General features: G+C 43.4%; 2 protein-coding genes across 5 annotated transcripts in view; one reads left to right on the forward strand and one right to left on the reverse strand.

Annotated features, from left to right (window-relative positions):
- Positions 1–13,665, forward strand: part of LOC150040435 (serine/threonine-protein phosphatase with EF-hands 1-like) — a 44,213-nt gene extending 30,548 nt beyond the window's left edge. The window contains exons 13-18 of the mRNA XM_090326793.1: positions 3,400–3,585; positions 5,169–5,311; positions 6,949–7,055; positions 9,752–9,915; positions 11,022–11,106; positions 13,429–13,665. Of these exons, the coding sequence (XP_090182919.1) occupies positions 3,400–3,585; positions 5,169–5,311; positions 6,949–7,055; positions 9,752–9,915; positions 11,022–11,106; positions 13,429–13,448 (705 nt within the window). The 3' untranslated portion in view covers positions 13,449–13,665. The remainder of the gene's footprint in view (positions 1–3,399; positions 3,586–5,168; positions 5,312–6,948; positions 7,056–9,751; positions 9,916–11,021; positions 11,107–13,428) is intronic.
- Positions 13,666–25,956: 12,291 nt separating this feature from the next.
- Phka2 (phosphorylase kinase regulatory subunit alpha 2) overlaps positions 25,957–27,732 on the reverse strand; it is a 56,359-nt gene continuing 54,583 nt past the window's right edge. For 2 of the 4 annotated variants that reach the window (XM_090326652.1, XM_090326651.1), the window contains 2 exons: positions 27,053–27,253; positions 25,957–26,602 (listed from right to left, as the gene is read on the reverse strand). In XM_090326652.1, the coding sequence (XP_090182778.1) occupies positions 26,432–26,602; positions 27,053–27,253 (372 nt within the window). In that variant the 3' untranslated portion in view covers positions 25,957–26,431. Of the gene's footprint in view, positions 26,603–27,052; positions 27,254–27,732 lie in introns of those variants that run through there. The other 2 variants (XM_090326653.1, XM_090326654.1) reach the window with 2 other exon arrangements.

Consider the following 27,732-nt stretch of genomic DNA (forward strand, 5'->3'; position numbering starts at 1 on the left):
TATGTCTATAGAGTCATAGGTTTTTATGACTATGTAGTTGTGTTTATATTTTCAATACCATGTCCATAGCATTGGGTACACAAATATTGAGTCCTTGCTCTTGTACTGTTTGGATCTAATAGCCACATATTAAGGATACCATGCACCTTTTGTTCCTTTGGTCTTGACTTGTTTCACTCAACATGATTCACTCTAAATTCATCCACTTCCCTGCAAATGCCATTATTTTATCTTGTCTGTTGGCTATGTAGAATTCCATTGTGTATATATACCACATTTTCTGTATCCATTCATCTGCAATAGGGCATCTGGATTGTTTCCATCGCCTGGCTATTGTGAATAGTGCAGAGATAAATATAGCTGAGCAGGTGTCCTTATACCTTGGGTTATGATGTTCAGGATAGATGCCCAGAAGTGGTATGGCGGGATCATAGGGAAGGTCTGTTTTCAGTTCTTTAAGAAACCTCCACACTGCTTTCCAGAGTGGCTGAACTAGTTTACAATCCCACCAGCAGTGCAGTAGGGTTCCTTTTTCTTCACAACCCCGCCAGCAACTGTCATTGTCTGAGTTCAAAATCTTGGCCATTCTTGTTGGGGTAGGGTGATATCTTAGGGTTGTTTTTATTTGCATTTCCTTTATGACCATGAATGATGAACATTTTCTCATATTCTTTTCTGCCATTTTAATCTCTTCTTTTGATAAGTCTCTCTTTAGTTCCCTTGCCCATTTAGTGAATGGTTTGTTGGGTTTGGGGGTGATTAGTTTCTTGAGTTCCCTGTAGATTCTGGATATTAAGCATTTGTCAGATGTAGTATTGGTAAATATCTTTTCCCAGTTGGTTGGCTGTCTCTCTACTTTTGTGGCTATGCGTTTATCTGTGCAGAAACTTTTTTATTTTTAGGTAGTCCCATTTATAGAATCTCTCTCCAATCTGTTGTGACCCTGGGATTCTGTTCAGGAATCTTTTGCCTGTGTCTACGAGTTCCAGTGTCTCTCCTACTTTATCATGTAGCAGTTTCACGGTTTCCGGTCTGACGTTGAGGTCTTTGGTCCACTTTGAGTTAATGCTTGTGCATGGCGAAAGGCTAGGGTCAATTTTTAGTTTTCTGCATGTGGCTCCCCAGTTTTGCCAGCACCAATAATTGAATACACTATGTTTGTTCCACTCTATATCTTTGGCTCCTTTGTCAAATACAAGTTGATTATATCCATGAGCTCTTTTTTACTCAAGCCTAGCACTCTCCCACTTTGAGACACAGCTCCATTTTGAGTTTCTGGTGATTAATTGGAGATAAGAGTCTCATGGACTTCCCTGCCTTCCCTGGCTTTGAACATAGGTCTCTGCCTCCTGAACAGCTAGGACTACAGGATTGAGCAATCAGTGCCTGGCACAAACTTCATACTTGTTAGCAGTCACTCAACTCCATCTAAACTGCCTTCACTATTTGTAGGTCATCACTACATAATTTATTCTATCTTAAGGAAGCTGGCTATTCTGTGCATGTTATTGAAATGGGCATGTAAAGGACATGGATTTTTTTGTGGGGGGGGTCTGGTAGCCTTTGGTTAAGAAGATGTTCTTTAAGTACCTCTGTCAATATTTTATTTCTTTTTCTTTGTGAATCGTATTCCATTATATGAATAAATCACATTGGTGGAGATATAGCTCAGATAACAAAACATATCAAGTGGTAGAACATATCTCTATGAGCATATCAAGAATGCCTAACGTTGGGCTGGGAGTTTGGCCTAGTGGTAGAGTGCTTGGCTAGCATGCACGAAGGCCCGGGTTCGATTCCTCAGTACCACATATGTAGAAAAAAAAGCCAGAAGTGGTGCTGAGGCTCAAGTGGTAGAGCTCTAGCCTTGAGAAAATCCAAGGACAGTGCTCAGGCCCTGAGCTCAAGCCCAGGACTGGCAAAAAAAAGAATGCCTAATGGGAGCTGGACACGGTGGCTCCCACCTGTAATCCTAGCTACTCAGGATCTGAGTAGCTGAGATCTGAGGATCAAGGTTCAAAGTCAGCCGGCACAAAAGGACCTGAGACTCTTACATCCAAATAAATTGTAGAAAACTGACTCCAGGGTAGGGTGGTAGCCTTGAGCTGAAGAGCTCAGGGACAGCACCCAGGCTGAGTTCAAGCTCCATGAGTCAGAAAAAGAAAAAGAGAAAAAAGAATGCCTAATGGGAGCTGAGTGCTGCCTATCACCATAGCTACTCAGGAGATTGAAATTTGAGGAGGGTTGTGGTTTGAATTCAGCCTAGACAGAAACGTCTATGAGAAAAAGAAAAAAAGAAAAAACCAACCCTGGGTTGGAGGCGTGACTCAATTCTTAGAGTACCAGACAATGAACAAAAATGTCAGGCACTGGGTTTGAATACTGGACCAAAAAAATAGAGAAAATAGAAATGACTATTAACGTTAATAGACATCTACAATTAACCCCAAAACCCAGAGCGCCAGAAATGGAAGTGTGATTCACCAGCCTTGACTGAAAAAGCTAAGGGGAAATACCCTGGCCCTGAGTTCAGTACAATGCCAATACACTTGCGCACACACGCACACACACACGATGCCTAGTATGTGTTCATTGTAGGGAATTACTTTTTTGTCAGTCCTTGGGCTTGATTAAGGGCCTGGGAGCTGTCCTTGAGTTTTCTCAAGGCTAGCGCTTCATCATTTGAGCCACAGCACCACTTCTGGCTTTTTCAGTGTATGTGGTACCAAGGAATCAAACTCAGGGCTTCCTGCATGCTAGGAAAAGACTCTACCACTAGGCCACACTCCCAGCCCTACTTTGCCTTCTGAATGTGACAGAGAAATTCTCTTAAGAGAAAATAAGTGTGTTCATCAATTGTAAAAAGTTAGTATAGCGAGATTTTTTTTTAGGGTAAAGGAAGAAAAACCAAGCACTAAATCTTTATAGATACCAAGTATTTCTACCTTGCATATGGTCATTGCTAAACTGGTTATTGGAGATGAGAAGGAAGATAAGTGAGGTGGTATGGGACATTAGTATTATGTTAGAAAGGCTACATGGAAGAAATGTGTCTGAAACAATTGTTTTTGCCAGTCCTGGGGCTTGAACTCAGGGTTTGGGCTCTGTTCCTGAATGTCTTTGTGCTCAAGGCTAGTACTCTACTACTTGAGCCATAGCCCCACTTCTGGCTTTTTCTGCTTATGTGGTACTGAGGAATTGAACCCAGGGCTTCATGCATGCTAGGCAAGCATTCCACTAATAAGCCATATTCCCAGCTCTGTCTGGGACAATTTTGAGGGAAAAGTGGAGAATATTCTTTGGGAACTTTGGGTTAAATTTTTGGTAAAAAAAGTTGGTATCTGGAAAGACAGAATCTTATTTGTAAGTAGTAGCCTAATTTGGTTTTATTGTCCCAAGGTTATGGACCTTCTGTGGAGTGATCCCAGAGGTATGAAAGGCTGTCACCGAAACACAAGTCGAGGAGGGGGCTGCTATTTTGGACCAGATGTTACCTCCACAATCCTTAGTAAATACCACTTGAAGATGATCATTAGGTCTCATGAGTGCAAGCCCGATGGGTATGATATCTGCCATGACGGAAAGGTGAGCTGACATTGTTGGTGACGCCCTCAACCCACCTGTGGTGCTCTCTGCACACTCTGTCTGACCTAGATGCCCAGAAAACAGACATCTTTTTTGGTGATACACAGAAAGTAGAGACTGCAGCTTTCACATAGGTTACTTGAAGGAGCTTCACTGTCACAACACCTAAGCAATATTTGACTCATTTTCCTGATGTTCACTAATCCCAGAAACAAATTCTATTACATGACACTGTATGGAATAGTGCCATTCTACACTAACTGTAAACAAACTTCACACTGCTTTTCCTCAACAAGCATATAAGAGGCAGTGGTGAAGGCCCCCTTTGCATGTTCCCTGTGCAGAACAGAAGACACTAAGCACAGTTCCTTTCCACTGGCTGATGAGGCAGTTGCCAGCAAGTTGCTCCTCAGGGGCAGTTGAGAGGTGGCCATCGAATTGGAATCTGTCGTTTCCCTTCAGTGGTCCCAGGCTACCTCTGTTTCCATAGTGAAGAGCAGTAAATAAGAATGCATTACAAATTGGATGGCATTTCTTTCCATACCAATGCTTTCCTTAATTCTACTGATTTATTTTAGGCTAATACTAATGTTGCAAAATGATTTCTTTGTTATGAGAAAATGTAAAACGTGTGGCTTATCTGAAGTGATAGCTCAGTGGGACAGAACTGGGCCAGACTCCTGGCTGTCCACCAATATTCTCTTTTCATTTCTTTTTTTTTGCCAGTCCTTGGTGCTTGAACTCCGGGCCTGAGCACTGTCCTTGAGCCTTCTCAAGGCTAGAGCTCTACCACTTGAGCCATAGTACCACTTCTTGCTTTTTCTATGTATATGGTACCAAGGAATTGAACCACAGTATTTGTGCAGTAGGCCAAACTCCAGCCCTCTCTTTGCATTTCTACCACATTCACTGCGAGTTCTATCTGAAGATAGTGACTGGTCCTTTAATTTTCTGCTCTTGAAGCTCTAGTATTGTAAAGCTCTGAACCTTGTCTGTTGTTCATAAGCTGGGGTTTTGGATATGTAGATAGGACCTGTGTATTTCTTGAGACAGTGAGTGACAAGCTTGCTTTTTTTTTCCAGTGGAAGTCATGTCAGACTTGGATAATTTATAGGCACTATGGACTACGTTTCCTTTTTAAGAAAGTCAGAAACAGACTTAATTTCTTTCTTTCTTTCTTTCTTTCTTTCTTTCTTTCTTTCTTTCTTTCTTTCTTTCTTTCTTTCTTTCTTTTTTGTGTGGGTCATGTGGCTTGAACTTGGCCTAGGCACTGTCCATGAGCTTTGTAGCTCAAGGATACCACCCTACCCCTGGGCCTGGACATTGTCCCTGAGCTCTTCAGCTCAAGGATACTACCCTACCCTAGAGCCAAGCCCCACTTCCTGTTTTCTAGGGGTTAGTTGGAGATAAGTCTCAGGTCCTTTTGTACCTAGGCTGCTTTTGAACATTGATTCTCATATCTCAGCCTCCTGAGTAGCTAGGATTATAGGTGTGAGTCACCATGCCCAGCCAGAAACAGACTTTCTTGAATGACCTTTTGAAGACTCATTTTAATGAGGCTTACTTTCTTCTTTTTTCATCAGGTTATTACAGTCTTTTCTGCTTCTAATTTTTATGAAAGCTGTAGCAATCGAGGAGCTTACATCAGGCTGGGTTGTGGCAGGACCCCTCGATTTTTCCAGTACCGAGTAACTGGTGCATCATGCCTGATGCATCTTTCTCAAAGGTATGTATGTTCTGAGAATGCCGAAGACTAGGTATTAATGAGCATATGAAAGTCATGCCAGGTGACTAAGAGTAACATACAAATCAAGTCATCAACAAAAGTGTGAACAAGTGGTGAATGTGCCTGTATTTGATAGCAAAGGGAACAATTTTAATTCATAATCATCCATTACTCATAACTGTAATGAAGTATAACAAAAAAACTTTTATGGTCACTCAATCCATTTACGTACAATTTTCTGTACTGTACAGCCAGCCTCATCTGACCTTTTTCTTTCTTTACCCAGAAATGTTTGTGACTAAAATGTACAATATATTCATTGTTTAACCTTTTTCCTGCAACATTATCTTTACATATGTATTTCAAAATCGTTGTGCTTATTATTAAGAAGTGAGAAAAAAGTAAATACAAAAGTTAACTACCTGTTACTCTTACTTCTCAATCCTTTTCCTCATAAATAGTTAAAATTAATACAAAGGATATCCTCTCATCCTTTTATTTTTGGTACTATAGAGTGCCAGAAGATTATGAATTTGTTGTTCAAAATAACTTGTGAACCCCTCATCTGTGGCAGGTATTGTCTTAGATACAGGTTTAGGCATATCAACAGGCACGGCAGACAAAACTCTCTTCATCAGGTATAAAGAGGAACACAGTAAATAGCATAAATGTGTCTTTTTGCAAAGATAGTATTAATTTCATCCTGTCTGGCACTGGTGACTGATTCCTGCCATCCTTGTTGCTCTAAAGGCTGAGATTTGAAGACCACATGTTCCAAGCCAGCCCAGACTGATAAATCCAAGAGACTCTTAGCTCCAGTTGGCCAGAAAAAAACCTTAAAGTGGAGACATGGGTTATATAGTACTAGTCAAGATGAAAGCATGAGGCCTTGAATCTAACCCTCAGTAGCAGCACACAAAAAGAATTTGTACCATCGATTTTGCAACTGACTATTCCATAAATATTATATAATGAGTATCACTTCAAGTTTGGATACATGAACCTACATAATTTTAGTATATGTATAAGAATCCACTGTACATGTGTCATAGCATTTGTGCAGTAACTAAATATTTAACACATCTCTCCCAAACAATTATATAAAATTTTTCCTACCTATAAAGAAACTCATAGGGGCCGGGAGCATCGCCTAGCGATAGAGTGCTCACCCAGGATGCACAAAGCCCTGGATTCGATTCCCCTTCTTGGGATTTTTCTGTCCAGTAGACCTTTGATACCGCTAATACTATCTAGGAAACCACCTTTTGGCTTGGGGGTATTACCAGAACTTTTGCATAGCTTTTTTAGTACCATTTGTGGTTGAGGTAACACGTAAAGTTTTTGTTGTTGTTGTTTCTTGTATTTTTGTCATTGGTGGGACTTGAACTGTGGGCCTGGGCACCGTCCCTAAGCTCTTTAGCTCAAGGCTATCACCCTACCAATTTGAGCCATAGTGCCACATAGATGCATGCCATTACACACACACACACACACACACACACACACACACACACATTGATGAGTTACCTGGTATGTATACATTTATTTAATTCATTAACTGGGAAATGGTAACATGATACATTAAAATACACCAGGGTAATTTATGTAACTTCTTCCTAATTTTGTTCTTCCTACAGGGTTCATATTTTGGAAAGAAATGCCATCAAAATGTTAAAAGACAAAATAATTTCACGACAATATGAACTCACTAATGCTTTCAATGTTCGAGACTGCAGTAAATCAGGTGGTACAAATATAAAATTCTTCCATTTCTTAGAATATCAGGTTACATACAAATTAGTTTTACTTTTCTTTGCCTCATTGGAATTTTATTTTTTTAACTCTCACAGAGAAAAAAAAGATTGTTGAGTGATGAATTTGAGGCCCAGAGATCAAGCACCAGTACACAGACACTCTATTTACCATTCAAAGTGAAAGATTTTAAAATAGATATGAATAGCAAATGAGAAAGTTTAGTAAACATCTAAAATGGGTAAAGGTTTATCAAACATCTGATCTGTGTGTCAGAATGGGAATAGAACATAAGAATAAGATAAAGTTTGAGTATCTAAGAACTGATGAAAATTTCAGGATTGTAAAGATAAGTGATATTAAAAAGGATAAATAAAATTAAGTCCTTATCTATATGTACTTGGCTAAAACTACAATAGCAAAAATGAATTCTTAAAAAGCAGGCAGTTAACAAGCATATATTGCTAGAAAATCACAGTAGTTGATTGATAAGACGATCCAATTACAAAAGAATCTGAGATAATGGAATTATATATATATATAACATTACATTATATAATATATAGTATAACATATATAATATAAAATATAGTGTATACAGAGTGGGAGAAGATCTTCGCTAACCATACAATGGACATACGCTCCAAAACTAATCTCCAAAGAAACAACCATCCCATTAAAAGTTGGGCCAAAGACTTAAAAAGAATCTTTTCTGAAGAAATAAAAATGGCCTATAGACACATGAAGAAATGCTCAACATCTCTGGCCATGAAAGAAATGCAAATCAAAACAACTCTAAGATTCCACCTCACTCCAGTTAGAATGGCCAGGATCAGGAAAACTAATAATAACAGGTGCTGGAGGGGATGTGGCCAGGAGGGATCACTACTACACTGTTGGTGGGAGTGCAAACTCATTCAACCACTATGGAAAGCAGTACGGCAGTTCCTCAAAAGACTAAACATAGAACTCCTTTATGACCCAGCAATGCCACACTACTTGGCATTTACCCAATGGTCCAGAAAAAAGGACATACTAAATACACTAGCACAGCGATGTTCATTGCAGCACTATTTACCATAGCAAAGATATGGAACCAACCCAGACGCCCCTCAGTTGATGGGTGGATCAACAAGATGTGGTATTTATACACAATGGAATTCTATGCTGCTGTCAGAAAGAATGACATCGTCCCATCTGTAAGGAAATGGAAAGACTTAGAAAAAATCATATTAAGTGAAATAAGCCAGACTCAAAGGAACATAGGCTCAATGGTTTCCCTCATTTGTCATAATCAGTAGAAACCTTGGGCTCTCCTAGCAGAGATTTACAATAGAGCAAAACCTTGATACATAAGGCCATATAGAATGACTCTAAATGAAAGGACCTCCAGGACACAGAAACAAAAGCCATGTAATGAGTGATTGTTGTCCTCAGTGTCTGTGTTATCTCTCATCTCTTTTGCTGTCCCTTGGTTATCTCATATCGTTACAGTATCTCACCTTGTTATCTGATATATTGTATATATGCATATTTGATTATTTGAAGTCGGATAGGGAAGAGAGGAAAACAAGGTGAGGGGTAGGAGTGGGGGGAGGGAAATGGGGACCAAGACGTGAGAAAGGGTATCAATGTATGTGAAGTAATGCACCTTCTATCTGGTGAATATAATGTAACCCTTCTATTAATTACAATAAAATATATGAAAAATATAGTGTAATAAAGTATATTTTGCATGCAATATAAAATTAATATATACTATATGAAAATATTGTTTAATATATGGTAATACACATAGCCAGGCTCTGGTGACTCACATTTGTAATCCTAACTACTCAGAGCACTGAAATCTGAGGATTGTGGTTCAAAGCCAGCCCCAGCAAGAAAGTCTGATACTCTTATCTCCAGTTAATGAAGTGGCAGTGTGGCTCAACATGGCAGAGCACTAGCCTTGAGCTGAAGAGCTCAGAGAAAGCGCCCAGACTGAGTTAAAGCTCCACAGCCCCCCCCGCAATGTATAATATATAATATTTAACATATATAAAGTTTATGTCGAAGAATGCCATGAAAGAGCTAACAAAACTAGAGTAACTGCATTGACAGCAAGCAGAATAAGCAAATACATATTACCAGAAATAAAAATCACACCTATATGTATATCCACATATACATCTTATGCCTTCTATTGATTTCAAATGTTCTATAATAAGCAGAACATTTTTTCTTAATCAGGAAAAGGAAAAAAAAAGCAGCCCAAATGAAATTTCTTTTTTTTTTGTCAGTAGTGGACCTTGAACTGTGGGGTTGAGCACTGTCCTTGAGCTCTTCAGCTCAAGGCTAGCGCTCTATCACTTGAGCCACAGCGCCACTTCCAGTTTTCTGACGGTTTGAGATAAGAGTCTCATGGACTTTCATTCCGGGGCTGGCTTTGAACCACGATCCTCAAATCTCAGCCCCCTGAGTAGCTAGGATTACAGGCCTGAGCCACCAGTGTCCAGTGAGATTTCTTATAGAGGACAGGAAGGGTAAAATCTGTATAATAGGAAAGCCTGTCTTCAGCTATTGAGGACAGATCATGGAAACCAGCAGCTTCCAGGTCTCAAAACCCAAAGCTAGACTCTGGCTGTGCCTGTTAGTTCATGCTTCTTTTCAAATTCTATATACATGGGCTTTTTTTGTTGTTGTCAGGAAAAATTTCATTAGCCCAGTGGGTTCTTTGTATGGAAAGCATTTTGGAGCTGGGCTTACCTTGGAGAACCCTGAGTTCACAGCTGGTAAACAAAGACAGTGATGGAAATATTGACTACATGTCCTGTTTCAAGGATGTTCAAATTGAAAGTTGTGATGAAAAAGTAAGTATCACTTGCCACCAGATCAAATCTGGCTGGAAGAAAGCACCCTTTGGCCAACCCTAAAGCAATTTAGGACTTTGAAAAGTTGCGAGTGGTATCATGTTATGAATGGGAATGGCAGTCTAAGAAAAGAGCAAAGGGTGTCTCCCTGGTGACCTGTTTAGGAAATGTATTCTCTAGAACAAGCTGCATGAAAAATGAAAGCAGACCCATGTCAAATATGGAATTCTTATTTTAACTTCTTCCCAGATGTGACATTATTTCCTTGTGCCACACACATTTGGAAATACTTCACATATCTCCTAACAATGTAATAGTCATGCTAACATGACCCTGTCTGTGCAGAAAAGAATTGAAATGTATGGTACCTTATTAAAATGACAACCTCCCAGGGAAAGAGATTGGATTTCAGTCCCTACTTATGAGCATTCCATCAGCAATTAATTATAACATTGAGCTCGTTGGAGCCAGGACTTGTGAGCATTTGAGGGAAGATGAAAAAAAAACTGAGAGAAAGGAAATAAAATGGTGACTCTCTAGGAAGGAGGCATTTAACTTCAGTGACATTTTACCACTGTGATTTAGATATTAGGGATTGGCTTGATAAAGATGAGATTCAAATCTCATGTAATAGCTACATGACTGTTGGTAAAGTTATTTTTACCTCTCTTTTCTTGTCTGTGGGATAGACACACAATTCTGTTCCTATTCCTTAAGGTTGTAAAGAACCAAATGAAATAATCCACACAAAACTTTCTGTAATGTTGGCAGTTGTTTTTTAGTGGTCTTACTTTGTTCTCCTAATGAACACAGAACAAGGTTCTTAATGTGATTACACATGGTTGGGCCAGAGGAAAGCTACTCCCTCAGATTCTATTTAAATACCATCAGTGCACTTGGAATATAGCTCAGTTGTAGAGCAGGAATACAAGAGCTTGGGTTCCATTCCTAACATAATACACACAGAGGAAAGAGACAGGAAGGGAAGGGGGCAAGACAGATGGAAAGGAAGTTGGTGGGGATGTTTTATGGTTTTTACAATTGCTAAAATTGATCTGTGTTGTTAATTTTTAATGTGTTAACACTAAGAAAAATCTTTATTGTAGATGAAAACTTCTGTACTTGAAACTATGTGCATGTACCAATCTGACCTGAAACTCATATTTAATATCATTGATTGTGACCGCTCAGGTAAGTACACTCTCTCTAATTCAGTAGTAGTAAATAAGGCAAAGCTGATCTGTTTCTACTATTTACTGTTTACTATTTCATTCTTCATCCAAACATTGGAACTTGGAAGTAACTTGTGTTTCACATTATTTATATTTTAGTTTGGCCACAAATTCAAGAACATAAAGTTCTACAGAAGTCTATGTATCCATTGATTCCCCTGGGACAGATCCTTTACTAAATCACCAGCAGGGGGCTAGGTTGTAGCTCAATGGCAAAGCGCTTGCCTAGCAATTGCAACATCCTGGGTTCAATACCCAGTACTAAAAAAGAAAAAGACAAAAAAAAATCACCAGCAAGGATGAAAATGCAATTCTAGTTCAGAATCTTACTTTTATTCTCAGAAGTTTGGTTCTGTTTTAGAGATTGGGAACTATGTATTTAGTTCTGGTGGACATTTATTCTCAAACTTGAAATGTCATCAGAGCTAGAAATGAAGCTCAGTAGTAGAATGCGTGCCTAGCATGCATGAAGCTCTAGGTTTCCTCTCCGTATTGTGTGTGCAGTCATATATACACATATTAATCAGACATTCCATTCCTTTGCTACAGAGGTATCTGAACATCAAAAACCATCAGACATTGAATATTTGACCCATTAAGGTTGATTGTTGACTTCAAAAAGGCAATTAACTATTTAAACAATTTAACTTTGACTATACTCTGATAGCTCACGCTTGTAATCCTAGCAACTCAGGAGGTTGAGATCTGAGCAACACAGGAAAATCCATAAGCATTTTATCTCCAATTAAGCACCCAGGTAACCCCCCCCCCCCAAAAGTAGAGCTGTGCTTTAAAGCTTTAAATAGTAGAGCAGTAGCCTTGAGCAAGAAAGTTAGGACCAGTGCAAAAAAATACAACTTGGAAAGAAATTTAAAAATTGTCCTTATGATGCCAATATTGTGTGTGTGTGTGTGTGTGTGTGTGTGTGTGTGCGCGCGCGCGTGTGTGTGTGTGTGTGTGTGTGTGTGTGTGTGTGTGTGTTTGCTGGTCAGATTGGGGCTTGAACTCAGGGCTGAGTTATTTTGCTCAGAGCTAGCTCCATACCCTTGCAAATCCTCTGATTTCAGCCTCTTGAATAGCTAGGATTAAAGGCATGAGCCACTGGAGTCCAGGTAAATGGACTTTCCAAAAGAGAAGCATAAGTTACTAAAGCAAACTCAAGAACCTCAGGAGAATCAGGAGGCATTAAGACCATTCATGCATAAATAGGTTGGCTTTATATGGTGTCAGTATGGCCAGAGCAAACATTGTCAGCATTTTCTTCCTTTCTAATTAGGGTGTCAATGACAGGGATAGATCATTAGAAGATTTCATCATTGTGTGAACCTCACAGTGTTCTTACACAAAAACTAAGAGCTATAATGCCACTAGGCAATGTAATCTCATGGGACCAACATCAATGTGCGGTCTGCCATTAACTGAATGTGGTTATGTGTCACATGATTATTGCCTACTGGTCTGATATGGATGGAGAATTTAATACTGGCATGGTTTCAAAACAACAAACCTGAAGGGTGAGCGCTCTGTATTGTCCTGGGTTTTGTGGAATGAGTTCCCAGGTATGATTAGTTATAAAAATAGTTTCCACAAGTGAAGAGGATGCTCTTAGTCCTTGGCAGGAAATAGCAAAATATATACTCCAATGATTGCCTTTAATCAAGAATCCACAGAAGGCAAGGCACTGAGAGACCAAATATTTGGTACCTTAGAGCATTTTAGTTAAAATACATGTGGTTGATTGCTGCTGAAGCAGTGGGGGGAAAATGGTCAGTACAAGACTTTAAATTCCCAGCTGAAAATCTTCCCAAAGGATCTGAAAGTTTCTGTGATTATACTGACAGAAACCCTGACTCCTGTAGCCAGAGGACTGAGGTTTCTGAAAGGCAAACCCAAAGTCTAAGCCTGTGAATGGTTGAATGATAATACAAATTGAATTCCTAACCCCACAGGGTCTGTGCTATGATCTGATTGTCCCTTCCAATTGTGCTGAAATGTGACTGTAATCATAAAAGAGTTGAGAAGTGAGACTTAAAGCTAGAGCCCTCAGGCTTTGCCTTTATGAGTGTGGGTTAGTGCTGTTATGGGGATTCCTGGTTAAAAAGATGAATTTGGCCTGACTTTCTTCTCTGTTTCACCAGCGCTTGCTTGTTTTTCTGCCAGGTTTAGTGCAATGCAGTGGCCCTCACCAGATGTCACTGCCACATTCCTTAACTTAATGTTGCTGAAACTGTGAGCCTGTATTTCTGTTCTTTATTCATTATTCAATCTGGTTTTCTGTTAGTACCAGGTCAACGAAGATAAAGTCTCTCATTTGAGGGAAAGAATGGAATGAGGACCTGGGGCAGATTATGCTTCACACCTTTTCCTGGGACTCTGATTTACATCATTCTAAGAAGTAATCCTTCTTGCCTGAAGATATTTTCTTTCCCTTTTGCCGGAAGAACTTAATTAACTTGGTACCTATCCCCATCACTTCTATTTAGTTATACCAAAGTTTACAAAGACTAAATAAATGTGGAGAGACTAAATGGAGTTCAAGTATTCTAAAATCTTTCCATGGAACATGGGTTTGGTGGTACATACAGATAATCATTGCTCCTCAGGAATATAATGGTGACATTCATTTGTGTTTTATCATGTATTTATAGATACCAGCATATGAATATACATTTGTTTCTTTATCAGTTCACCAGCAGTTTCTATTTTTGTTGTTGTTGTTGTTGTTGTTATTCATGGTGCTTGAACCCTGGACCTGGGTGCTGTCCCTGAGCTCTTCAGCTCAAGACTTATGATCTACCATGTTGAGCCACAGTGCCATTGCTGGTTTTCTGGTGGTTAATCAGAGATAGGAGTCTCATGGACTTTCATGCTCGGACTGGCTTTGAACCATGATCCTCAGATCTCAGCCTCCTGAGTAGCTAGAATTACAGGCGTAGCCACTGGCACTTGGCTTTCAGTTGTTTTGCCATTATAAATAATACTACCAAGAACATTCATATGTATAACTGTCTAGGAATATGTTTCAATTCCTCTTGTTTCACTCTCTCTTTAGCTTCCATTTCTTTTTTTTTTTTTGCCAGTCCTGGGCTTGAGCTCAGGGCCTGAGCACTGTCCTTGGACTTTCTCAAGGCTAGAGCTCTACCACTTGAGCCTCAGCACCATTTCTGGCTTTTTTCTATGTATGTGGTACCGAGGAATTGAACCTGGGTCTTCGTGCATGCTAGGCAAGCACTCTACCACTAGGCCAAACTGCCAGCCCCCATTTCTTTTTATTTAGTTTATTCTACGCTTCCTAATTTAATTATTCTTCCACTCATCATTTCTTTATTGTCTTCACATTATCCTTTGGGTACAATGTCAACACCTGAGTGTGGAAATAGAAGTGTCTTTCCTGTTTTATGTAACTCTGGCCCATTTTCGATATCACTGTTCATTTCTGTATATGTAAAAATATGCGTCACTCAGAGAAGGAAAATATTTTGCGACAATCTAAAGATAATTAATATTTTCTTTAGGATAATAGGACATTTTCAACATCACTTTTGTTGGTACTGGGCCTTAAACTCACGTCCTTGAGTGTTTGCTTAGCTTTTTGACTCAAGGCTGAGGCTGACACTGGGCTACTTGAGCCACACCTCAATTCCAGCTTTTTGCTTGTTAATTAGATAGGAGTCTCATGGACTTCCTTGATCAGGCTGGCTTTGAACCATGATCCTTACATCTCAGCTTCCTGCATAGCTAGTGTTACAGCTGTGAGCCACTAAACCCAGCCTATCCATCTATGAAGGACATGACTATATATTATTTCTTCACTTTTCCTCCCAACCTTTAGCATGGCCCTTCTCACTCATGTAAGGAAGCCATATTTACCTGCTATATTTCCTTCGGTATTTTCACTTGTCTGCTTATAAACCTGTTCAGACCCATATATGCATACATTTATACAGAGTACTTTTATTGTGTTCTATAGAAAAATGAACTTGTGTAATTTTGTACAGTTTACTTTTCTCAACCAACAATATCTAGCTGAAGACCCTGTAAAGCTGTTTTGGCTCCAGTTTTTTTTTTTAGACATGTTGCCGTGGTTTGACTATAATCCTCCCTTCCCCAAATTCCTGTGTTAGAATCTGAATTCCCCAAATCATACATTAATCATACTTGGGGGGAGGGGCTTACAGGATTTTTAGATTATGATTAAATGAGATTATGAGAGTATTTTGTCTATGATGGTGCTGGTTGTCACCATAAGAGAGAAAGAGGATTATTATCCTTCCTATTCCATAAGGGAGGACACTAAGGCAGCGCCTTGGGCCTGAGTCAGTCACTGAGCTGGGGCAGGTGTCTCTAGCTTAGAATAAACTGTACCTGTCATGGGAACTCAGTTAGCTACATGCTGTGTAGGGATCATGAGACTTCATGTTAACCCATGTTTCAACTTTCTTTTCTTTTTTTTCCAATCTTTGGGCTTGAACTCACGGCCTGGGTATTGTCCTTGAGCTTTCTCAAGGCTACTCTACCATTTGGGCCACAGTGTCACTTCTGGGTTTTTCTGTGTATGTAGTACCGAGGAATCAAACCTGGGGCTTCATACATGCTAGGCCACCACTCTCCCACTAAGCCATATGCCCAGCTTTCAGCTTTCTTCTCTTTGCCAATTTTTATTTTCTTGAAAACCATTTCATATAATAGCAATCGTCAAAAGGGTCAGGTTTTGTCTACTTTGAATTTTTCTGATCCGTGACAGCCCACTGGCATCCACTAAGGCGAGATGTGTGGCCCTGGCTCTGGTGATACGTTTAACCTGGTGCCTGTCTAGCCCAGCCCCACTCTCCTTCCTGGCGGCCAGGTGGACCCTTACCTGTGTCTAACCTCAAGGCTTGGTTCCTGAGGGGGTGAATGGGAGGGGACCTAAACCTGAGCCAAAATATAAGAGCCCCAAACGCAGCAAATAGAAATGGAACCTCTGAAGCTGTGTGCTTCACTCCACCAGCATGACTCATGTTCTGCTAAGGCTTGCGTGAACAGTATGTTCACAGCCTGCTTTAATTATAGCCCAGAGCTGCGGCTGCCTCGGTGAGTCTCCATAGTGCGCCCGGCCCTCGCCCCCCACGTGACACCACATGAACTGACTCTCAGTGACAGAGGACATTGGAGCTGGTTTTCTGCAGGTGCCTTTTGTCTTCTCACACAGTGAGCCACTCTCGCTGTGTCCTCAGCCAGAGGGTAGACCCCTCCAAACTCGTGAGCAGAGCTCTTGCTTGCTGGGAACTTAGGCTGCTTAGGGTTCCCTTTTGTGCAGAGTTGAGATTCACAAGCGCCCAGTGTGGGTGTTTGGAGCAATCAACCGAGGAAAGGAACTAAGAGCGTAGCCACAGCTCCCTCAAGCGAGGATGGAGGGAACCCCAAGGCTGCCTGCTGGGTTCGGCGGGGCTCACAGGTGGACCTGGTGACACTGGATGGAAACACTGCAGTTTCTGTAGGAACACCTGTTGTACTGCAGGGAAGGGGGTTCTTTCCCAAATGTACACATGTTTAATACTCAGGATGGGACTGAAAAAGAAAAACCAATAACCCTTCCCTCTGCGAAGAATAAAAGTATCAGTGTGTTTTCATTTTTAAGAGTGCCTCTCTTCTAGTATCTGGCATCGTGGTGTTTTTTTGTTTGTTTTTTTTTGTGGGTCATGGGGCTTGAACTTGGCCTGGGCCTGGGCGCTATCCCTGAGCTCTTCAGCTCAAGGCTACTGCCCTTCCCTTGAGCCAAGCCCCACTTCCCATTTTCTAGTGATTAATTGGAGATAAGAATCTCAGGTCCTGGGCTGGGAGTTTGGCCTAGTGGGTAAAGTGCTTGCCTAGCATGCACGAAGACCTGGGTTCGATTCCTTGGTACCACATACATAGAAAAAAGCCAGAAGTGGTGCTGAGGCTCAAGTGGTAGAGCTCTAGCTGTGAGAAAGTCCAAGGGCAGTGCTCAGGCCCTGAGCTCAAGCCCAGGACTGGCAAAAAAAAAAAGAATCTCAGGTCCTTTTGTGCTGGCTCTGGCTTTGAGCCTTGATCCTCACGTCTCAGCCTCCTGGTTAGCTAGGACTACAGGTGTGAGCCACCACACCCGGCTCTGGCATCATGTGTGTTTTTAATCACTGAGCTGTTTGCATGAGTAACTCAAATGTTAGAAGAGGGTAGTCTGATCATATTGGTAAAATGGAGAATGGTGAGTTCAATTAGTATTACCCATAAATGATGCACAATATGTGGTGTAAGTATGTCCCAAATACTGTGTGGAAAGTGCTTCTTCTAAGAATGAATTCATTTGATTTCCTAAAATATGAATTTAACGTACCAAATATACTATGTTAACTCTGGCAACCATACATGGAGTAGTTCTTTCTGCCCATCTGTAAGCATGGATGCAGAATTTTTAATCCCATATTCCAAGTGACCCTTACCTTCATTATTTTCCTCCATATCTAGTGCCTGAGCATTGCATAAATCAAGAAACCAAAATTTTTTCCCCCTCAGGAGTCTTTTGTTTTTGCTGGTCCTGGGGCTTGAATTCAGAGACTAGGCACTGTCTCTGAGCTTCTTTTGCTCAAGGCTAGCACTCTACCACTTGAGCCACATTGCCACTTCCTGCTTTTTCTGTGTATGTGGCACTGAGGAATCAAACCCAGGGCTTCATTCATGCTAGACAATCACTCTAGTGCTAAGCTAAATTCCCAGGCTCTCTCTGGAGTCTTTAAAAGGGAAATGCCATGTTCTTTCTCTACATTTAAGAAAACATCCTGTCAGGGAACAAGCTTTCATCTTGACCAGCCATTGAAATATCCATGTGATACTTCAACTGTGATACTTAACGAAATTCAAAGTTCTCCAGAGCTTCCCCCCACACTCAAATCCTGATCTTGTGATAGATCTCTAAGCAGTTGTGTCCCCTCTCTGTAACTTAGTCATGTGCCAGATGTGTGCTTCAGTTTTGCTTTCCTCTGTCCTCATAGATTAAGAGCCCAAGTGATTGAGGCCTCCGTGGAGCTAGTTCTTTTGGCCTCAACAGTTCCTACCCATATGTTCTTTCTCTCTCCTTGTGTACCCCTTGAAAGGCTGCACTAACCTCCTGGAAAGTATTAGATGACCACCTCGTAGTAGGGAGTACTTTTCTTTGGGTGGATGGCATTTAGGATACTTCTTGCTTGCTTGCTTTATTTCAATGGTGCTTTCTCCCTTAAGATATTCTGAAGAGAGGATCACAAGGGCTCAATAGCTTATGTATGTATGATCATATAAAATGATGCTTATTGCAGTGAACTCCAAGAATTGGAAATAAGAGGTTTTCTTTATTGTACTGCTTATGGTTCTTCCCCCCTTTCTTACTTCAGTTTTTTTCCCTTTTGTCACTACTTTTGATTTCTGTACCCATTGTCTTGTAAGTAAGTTTACCTGATGTGTGGAGGGAAAGGAGAAGCACAGAAATGGTGGGACAAACAGTGAACTAATTCAGCAGTGGTACTTTATTACAAACTATATTGGAACTGAACTTTACAATGTGGAGGGGGGAGGGAAAAACTGGAGGAAAATGAGGGAGAGGGTGTGACTTCTAAAAAAAATGTACTCATAGCTGGGAGTTTGGCCTAGTGGTAGAGTGCTTGCCTAGCATGCACGAAGACCCGGGTTCGATTCCTTGGTACCACATACAGAGAAAAAAGCTGGAAGTGGTGCTGAGGCTCAAGTGGTAGAGCTCTAGACTTGAGAAAATCCAAGGACAGTGCTTAGGCCCTGAGTTCAATCCCAGAACTGGCAAAATAAATATACTCATTACCTGACTTATGTATGTCAAATTTACAATAAAAAGAAAAGTGCCAGATTAAAACTTGGCCCAGCACATTTAGAATGTAGAGGAAGCAGCCTTTGAGCTATGCACAGAATGTGGATTGATACCACTTACCACTTACTGCTAAGGTAGCAAAGCCACTAATTAATGTTTTCTGATAGCCCCCACCTGAAAGCACAGCTGATACTTGGGGACATCAGGAAAGGAATTCTGACATACATCCCAGCATGTTTGTAAAGAGAGCACATCTGCAAGAGTAGGAGTGTAAGTCTGACATGGAGCCTAGGGATGGTTTCCAGCCATTGCATCCTTGGTGTACTACCTTAACTGCGCTGTAAGTGTGTGTAATCGGGGGATGTGTACAGGCAAAGTATATGGCTGCCTACTTGCATATGTATGTGTATGGCAGGCTGGCCTAAAAAAGTTAGAGGTGCACATCGTTGTTGGCACTTGAAACAGGGTGGAGATTGAGGGGCAAGAGTGCAGGAAGGAGGAAATCCTCTCTTGCTTCCCTGTTGTCCAACTGCCACCATTTCCAACGACCACATTCTTCCCTTAAATAGCACAGTTAAAACAGCATCCAGCACGTTATGCTCTTCCCAGACCCACCTAAGTAGAAGGAAATTAAATCACCTCCTTCCTGCTCTTGTCCCCTTCCTCAGTAACCTCCTTACACATTCCCTCCAAGTGTGTATAAAAGAAACCCCTTCTGGTCTACCTCCACTAAGTCCCTATTTCTCTGCTTCCCTGTAAAATACAGCTCTGATGTGTTGGAGGGGGTTTGCCCTAGTAGTAACATGCTCACCTAGCATGCACAAGGCCCTGGAGTTGATTCCTCAGTACCACATACACAGAAATAGCTGGAAGTGGAGCTGAGGCTCAAGTGGCAGAGTGCTAGCTTTGAGCAAAAATTGCCCAAGGACAGTGTCAAGCCCTGAGTTCAAGCCCCAGGACTGGCAAAAAAAAAACCTGGTGACTTGGAAAAAAGTTAAAATGTGCACTTTTTGATGACTTCCTACTCCCCAGCCTCTTTGGAATCCCCATCATCCTAAACCAGGCTGTCTACACTGTTCCCTGTGCAGAGCACACTTCATTTTCAGGCATTATCTGGCCTAGGCCACCAGATCTTTGTGTCTCTGCTAATCCAGGTCCTGCCTCGTCCTGGTTCCTCTCTAGCCATTCCATTCAAGACATGGTCATTCTCCTGAGGCTTGCCTGCCCATTTATTTACTTGAATTTTATGCCAGGGTCTTGACTCCTAATACATTATACACCATAGTACTCAGTACTATCTTGCCAAAGGCAGGCAAGGAGGAAGAGGAGGAGGCAAGATTTGTGCTGAGGTACAGGGAGACAGCATAGTTTTGGCCTTTCCAAGCTGTCTATTCCCACACTGCACATCCTTTGACACATTACACTCCTGAGAAGCTCCTACTCCGTAGTTCCCAACTATCTGCACGTGAAGGGGTGGCGTGGTCCAGCACTCCAGGGAGAATTTGCAAAAAACCTTTGCATCTTGTTGGCAATAACCAGGTTGTTGAAGCTTGCCTCTCTCTTCCTGCTTCTGTTGCTCAGGGGCCTTCTCCCATCCAACACCCCGCAGTGCTGCCATCAGGTGTGCTTCTAAGCCTGCATCGGTCTTGTGTGCCAAGGAAACCCTTATTCCGGTATGATCTCTCCCTGGGAAAATTCTCACTTGTGTCCTTCCCTTACTATAATTGGACTCAAGTCCAACTCCAGCCATGCAGTACGAAATGGTGGCCCTTTCCTTGGGCCACCCAGGAGCTGCCTTTAGAAGACAAAAAGCCAAGAGCTGGCTGATGAGTTTCAGGCCTCAAGGGAAGCATCTGAGTCCAGTCCTCCTGCACCAGCAGTATTGATGTAGCCTGGCCACCTCTCCTTCCCGCACAAAGACCTGCCTAATCCAGCACTGTGTGCAGTGCCCTCTCCAGACCTGCCCTGCCTGCTGGGGTCTGGAACTCCAGAGGTGAAGGAGGCACACACAGTACTGGGGTCATTTTTGCCGGCCTCTGCCTGTGGACTCTACAGGCAAGAGAGTCACTGCCCTAGATCTAGGCTGTGCCTCCCTGGAGCCACAGTGCTTATAAATAAGAAAGGCAGAGGGAGCCCTGGTGACAGCTGGAGGAAATTATTCACACTGCCAGGGGAGAGGCTTATACCATGATTCACTTCCAATGCTTTATTTTTAAATCTCCAGTTGGCTCAGGAGGAAAGCTATGACAATCATTTACATCTTATTCCAGACAGGGCTGTCACTCAGGGTTCAGGGAAATCTACTGGGGACCAGGTTGGGGATCACATGTGTGGCCCATTGGTGAAACCTCTGTCTTTGCTGCTTTCCTTTATGACCTGTGCTCAGAAGCTCAGGGCTGCAAGGGGGTGTCAATGGCTGTGTGGAAAGAGGGGCGATGATCTGGCTGCTACAGCACAACATTTGTGCTTCTAAGCAGAGAACATACAGCTGCCCTTTCTCCAGCCCGACAGTGGGGTGTCTTGCTTGTGTGCCCCTCACTGCTGCCTCACTGCCTTCAGAATGGTGCAGGGAGATGGGGACAAAAGACTTAAACCGGGGCTCCTGGCTGGAGCAGACATTTTGATTTGGATATTCTGCCTTTGAATCTCTTTTCTCTCTGGGGGATCCCCAGTGCTGAGTCTGGACCACCTTACTGTAGAAGGCAGAACTCTCAGTTTAGGGCCTCAGCTGATGGAGCACTGTGGCCTGACACCTTCCACGGGCAGCTTAGCAGCTAAGTGGCACTAGGCAGTTCCTGTGATTTCTCCTTGCCAAGTTCCTCCTGGGTTTGAATTTACAAAGGTCTTTCAGAAAAGGCATTGTGGAGCCATGCAGCTGGGTCAGCCCAAAGCTATGCCCGTGGGAAGCTTGGCACATTAGCGGCGCCAGCTGGAGGTGGAAAGTTCTAGCAGCCACCAGCTGAGAAACAGGCCAGAGCTGCAGAATTTGGGATGGAGATGTGAGCATGTGCACAGCCTAGCATGAGGAATGCACACTTCCCTCAGCAGGGAAGGGAAAGTCCTTCCTCACAGGACTTGAGACATGGACAGCCACTCTGTCAGGTGCCATCATGCCAGTCCAGGTTTCTGCATGCCTAACAAGGCCTGGCCATAGCGCTTCTAGATGCATCCATTTGTCAGAAGAGTTTACATATTGAGCAAGCCAGTGGGACAAATCACGATGTGAGATCACTAAATCCAATTATTCTAGTCTTCCTGAGAAGACTAGAATAAAATGGAAGTGTTCTGATGGAATTTTCCCATCAGATATAGATCATGAGACTGTAAAGGCATCTTAGGGTCTAATCTCCTCATCCCCGTGAGAACTCTTTTGGTCTCTCAAGGTCATGGCTTTTCCTACATGGCTTTCTCAGGGAGACAGGGGACTGGGCTCTAAGAGGGCGCTAGAGCTGCTGCGATTTGTATCAATGGCGGTCCAGGAGAACAGAAGGCATTCTGGGAATGTGATGCCCTCACATCCTGGAAAAGCAGAGCTGCACTGAGATGCTGGTACTCAGGGCGAGGACTTCTGTGCCCTCTGACAACAACCAAGCCGAGATGACGAAAGCTCTTTGACAGACTCATGAATGAGTCAACAGAACTGAGATGAGTCTACTGCAATTTACATGGGGAGGGGCTGAGCCTCCTGTCATCTTGTTCAGAAATAAATGACACCAGTCAGCCTACAAATTATTTTTCTTGCCTCCTGAATCATCTTGTTTCCTTTTTTTCTTCTTTACACAGAGATCATTTACATTCTTCCTACCCAGATAGCCAAGGCTTGACACTCTTCCCTTCCTTAGCAAAGCCCGCAAAGAGGGGCAAACTCTGCTTCTGGCCTGGAAAGAGTTCTATCCAGTGAGATGCCGGCACCACAGTCCCTCTCCTCCCCCTCTGCTGGGCAAGGTTTGCCAACTGCCTTCCCCTGCCACAGGCGGTGAGCTCATTCATCCTGACTCCTCAACTAGTATGTAGGCTCCCTCTTTGTGCAGTTGGGCAAGCTGAAGGAGCCAGAGGTCACCTTAGCTGCCCAAGACCACAGCAGTGGCAGTGTTGGAGCCAGGATATGGAAATCTTGTCAGTGAAAGGCAAGGAGAGCAGTGGAGACACAGCAGCCCCTTTGCAACTGAAGGCATAAGAAATGGTGTTTCTGCCTGTGCAGATGTGTCCCCTCAGCAGACTATTCCTACCCCTAGTCCTAGAAGAGATCAAACCCTCCTGGAGGGGGGTGTTAGGGAAACAGCCTTCCTTATATGGCTCCTGGGGTTGGGAGGCAGCCAGCCCAGATATGACTGAGGGGACAGGGGCCACCAGACCTAATTCCAAGACTGATTACAGGGGCACAATCCTCTTAGGACAGAATTGCCGCCACCCCTGCACCATCACATCAGCTCTTTCCACCCAGCATGGCCCCAGTAGTTGCTAAAGGGATCAGAGCTAAAAGCCTCCTCTCCTTCTTGCAAGCTGACAGCTTGATGCCTGTCTTCTTTCAGGGCTCATTTTAGTGCGTTTCAAAGAGTGACTGGGAAGTTTGGACGAATCACTCATTTCAGCTCCTCTGGCTGTCAGCGCCTCACTGGGTGAGCCCAAACACAGCAGCTGTGGCTTCTCCTGTCACCAACAGGCAGGAAATGTTCTGAGTTAGCACTGGGCTCAGTCTGGAGTGCTCTAACCATTGTGCAACTTCTCCTAAGCAGCAGCACTCTAAGGACGTGTACCTTTCTCACCTTGCCTGTGTTTAACGTGCTCCACTAGGGAATCCATGGATTAATTATATGATTCTCGGAATGAGGTCACTGGAAGGAAATCATCCCACAAGACCAGGTAGACAGGGCAGAATGAGAAGTATAACGAAGTTTATTGGGAGGGTCATCTTGTCTGTGGGAGGGAGAGATGGCCTCTGTGCCAATTCCGGTAGATCGGGGCTACTGGCGGGAGGCTTGGTGAGCTGAGAGACCAGGGGGGCAGAAAGCAGGAGTGCCCACGTATTCTGGAGGGAGCTCCAGGGCAGGAGGGAGTTCCAGGCTACCCTGGGAAATGCACACAGTCAGGAATGTCTTAAAAACAGTGACAAAGGAAACCTAAGAACCATGGTAGGAAGTATGGCAGGTGGTGACCTGTGGAGCCTCAAGAGAATGACAGCACGCACATGGTCTGTTGTCCTGGACCCACGGCTACTACCACTCTGCTCCCGAGTCCCCCTGTTTCCCACCTGGCTGATGGGTCAGGTCCAGGCACACACAGTTGGTGCCTGGGGCCAGGCAGATCTCTCCCAAATACCATGGATTCAAAGTCTACTCTGGGAAAACTAAGAGACTGTGGGTTTTATAAATATGCTTCTATTCTGTACCTCAGGCATGAGATTCTTGTGCTCTGGAAGAAATGGAAAGAGGGCAATGGAGGGCGCCTGCTGGCCCAGACCAGCCTGTCCTGGACACAACCACAGCACATCCAGTTAGTCTCAAGAGAGACTTCCAGATAGTCAGAAATGGGAGGCAAGCAGTCTTGCCCTCCTTTGAGAATAACTCAGAACTGCATCTCGACTCTGGAATACACGGTATCGTCATGGCTTCAATAGGTCTATCATCATCTTGTTCTTCAAAACCTCCACATAGTGGGGGGAGGGTAATGGGTACCAAGACATATGAAAGGGTATCAATGTATGTGAATTAATGCACCTTCTATCAGGCAAATATCATGTAACCCTTTTACTAATTACAATAAAAAAATAATTTCATAAAAAAAAAACCTCCACATAGGGCCGGGAGTTTAGACTACTGGTAGAGTGCTTGCCTACCATGCATGAAGACCATGCATGAAGACTGGGGTTCAATTCTTTGGTACCGCATCTATAGAAAAAAGCCGGAAGTGGTGCTGAGGCTCAAGTGGTAGAGCTCTAGCCTTGAGAAAGTCCAAGGACAGTGATCAGACCCTGAGTTCAAGTCCAGGACTGGCAAAAAATAAACCCAAACCCTCTACATGGACTTCTAAGGAACAAAACACATAACAGTTCTTTTCCACACCAGAGGCAGAGTTCCTACAAATCTAACCCATCACTCCCAAGCAGACAGATGTAGCATTTGGCCACCAAGTGACTCTGTTTATCGTTTAGAGGAACCATTTCTCCTGTTGTCTCCTCCCTGCTATGTGAGGGAAATACCTGGAGAGAAAGTCCATTCATCAAGTCGCTGGCAAAAGCCTTCCCAGACCTTGTCACACCTCATCCTTCTCTATGATCAGTGTCGCCAAACACACCTACCTGAGAAGGCTCTGCAAAATGGGCTCAAGCTCCCGGGCTGGCTCTGCTTTTAAGAGGGAAGCATTGTTTCTGTAGGAACACACCACTAATTTCCATGACATATTCTGAGTCATCTACTGAGTCACCAAGTGATGGTGTCCCCAGAATATGGAGTGGGAGAGGAGACTCCGGCCTTTCCAGGGGAGTCCCTCGTGCTCCAGTCCTAAAACAACAGTTCACTTTGCTAAGAGAAAAGTCAGATCCAGCTGGACACGGGTGGCTCACACCTGTAACTCTAGCCACTCAGAAGACTGAAATCTGAGGATCACGGTTCAAAGCCAGCACGGGCAATAAAGTCTGTAAGACTCTTAGTTCCAGATAAGCACCAGAAATCTGGAAGTAGCACTGTGGCTCAATGTGGTAGAGCACTTGCCTCGAGCTAAAGAGCTCAGGGACAGAGCCTAGGCCCATAGTTGAAGCCCCACGACCAACCAACCAAGAAACAAAATAGTCAGATCCTCAACTTCCCTCGATTCTGGCAGCTCTGGGCTGTCCATAAGGCAGAGCAGCCCTTCTACTTCCTGGGCAGCCAAGATACAATCCTTCAGTACCATCAGTCCACATTAACTAGGAACAATTCTATCCATCTTGCCAGCAGGTAGTTGTGATCCATGGAGGCAGCCATGCTCGTACCACTAAAATGAGGGGCTGCCAGGACTCCACAGAAAAGAATTGCTCTCTCTGGTACACAGTTTGGTCCCAAGACAGAGAATACCTATTAAATGTTTTCCTTGTCACAGTCAGCTCGCCCTGCTGTTGCCACTGGAAATTCTCCAGATTCGTGCTCTGTCTATAGCTCACCCCACCTATTTCTGAAACTCAAGGCAAGAGCCAATTTGAGCGAGCTTTTCAGTTCACAGGAGGGACACCATTTCCAATTCCAAACACTGGGACCAATATGCCTGAGAAAGAACCTAGACAATCCCAGGGTGTTGCTTGTGGAAGGTCAGGACTGGCCAGCTGTATGTGGACCTGAACATACATTGGACCTAAGGCGAGTGTTCTCATGTCCTTGTATTTGTGGTGACACGTGCTTTGTGGATGATGCAGGGGCCCTGGTGGGCAGGAAGCTCCCAGTGAGGCTAGCAGGGAAGTTCCAGGTTGAGAGGGCGGCCATTTAGCAGCGTGGCTCTACTGCATCTGGCAGCCTGAGCTGGGCAGGAATTCCTGTAAATGAGAAGCCACTGCTTTCGTGAGGTAGGCCATTGTCCCATAAGCTCCACTTGGAGCACTGTCATAGAAGAAATGGCAAATTCCCGTGGCTTCGTCTTTCTCCAGAGTGTCTGTGGCGCCAATGGATACCTGTAGCCAGAAAGGCAGAGCGAAAGTGAGCAGAGAGAACGCTTCCACCACAGGTGATTCTGCAAATGGTGAGCTCAAGCGGGTGAGGGGTGGGAGAGAGCCAGGGCCAGGCCCTGCTGCAGACAGGAAACAAGTTCCCACAGAAGCGGAGGATGCCTTTGTTATGGCACTGTTCTCACAGAACCTAGTTTGAAGATAACGTTTGAAAGCTTAACGGGGGTTTCTTTGCCTCACTTGGGTTTGGGTACAGGGTAATTACTTCCTTAGGGCCATGTCTGTAGCCAATGCCATGGCTTGGGTACAATCCACTCTGACAAGTCTATCTCCACAGCTTGTCTCGTGTCCATTCCTAACCACGTGTGTGACATTTTTTTTACCTTCTTTATACCTCAACAGAGGTGAATGCCAGCTCTGCTGTGTCAAGGGGGCAGCTAGCGTAGGCATACCCACCTGTTCCTCCATGAACAGCTGATTGGCCAGCTGCACAATTTGGTCCACATAGATAATTCCCCCGATGCTGTCGATCTCTGTGTCTGAGAGGAGAGTCAGTACCATGATGGCTTCCACCAGCAGCTGTCGATACTCAGGCTGGGACACATGGTTCAGCACTGACTCTACATGCACAGCGAACTTGATCTCATGCGGGGTCATCTGAAAGGCCAGAAGACACCAGCAATGAGAGATGGGACAGAAATCGCCCTGAACCAACTGTGCATCAAGCACTGACAGGACTCTGCTCAAAAGCTCCCTTCCTGCTTGCAACTGTGTCACCTGACTAAAGCAGGAGGCTCCTCACTCTTCTCTACGAGTCAATTCGCTTTGACTTTTTTCCTTTTAAAAAGAAGAAAAGAAAGCCCCTTGTGGGGCATATAAGCGTGGTGTCTTGGGCAGGTGAAAACTTAAAACACAACCACTATTTTCCAGAGAGTGCATGGGGAAAAATAAGCTAGAAGAAGTAAGTTCTTGTGGCTGGAAGAGAACAGGCCAAGGAAGCTGACTGTGGGCCTTGCGAGTGTGAGCTGCACACTGGCCAGTTTGAAGTGGCTTTGGGGCAAATCGAAAGAACTTGGGAGTCCAGATATGTTGTTAGGGAAATGAGAGCCAGGAACGGTGATGGAAAGAGGCACACA

The sequence above is a fragment of the Megascapheus bottae genome, chromosome X (genome assembly GCF_031878675.1).
Source record: "Megascapheus bottae isolate mThoBot1 chromosome X, mThoBot2.hap1, whole genome shotgun sequence".
Classification (NCBI taxonomy): Eukaryota; Metazoa; Chordata; class Mammalia; order Rodentia; family Geomyidae; genus Megascapheus; species Megascapheus bottae.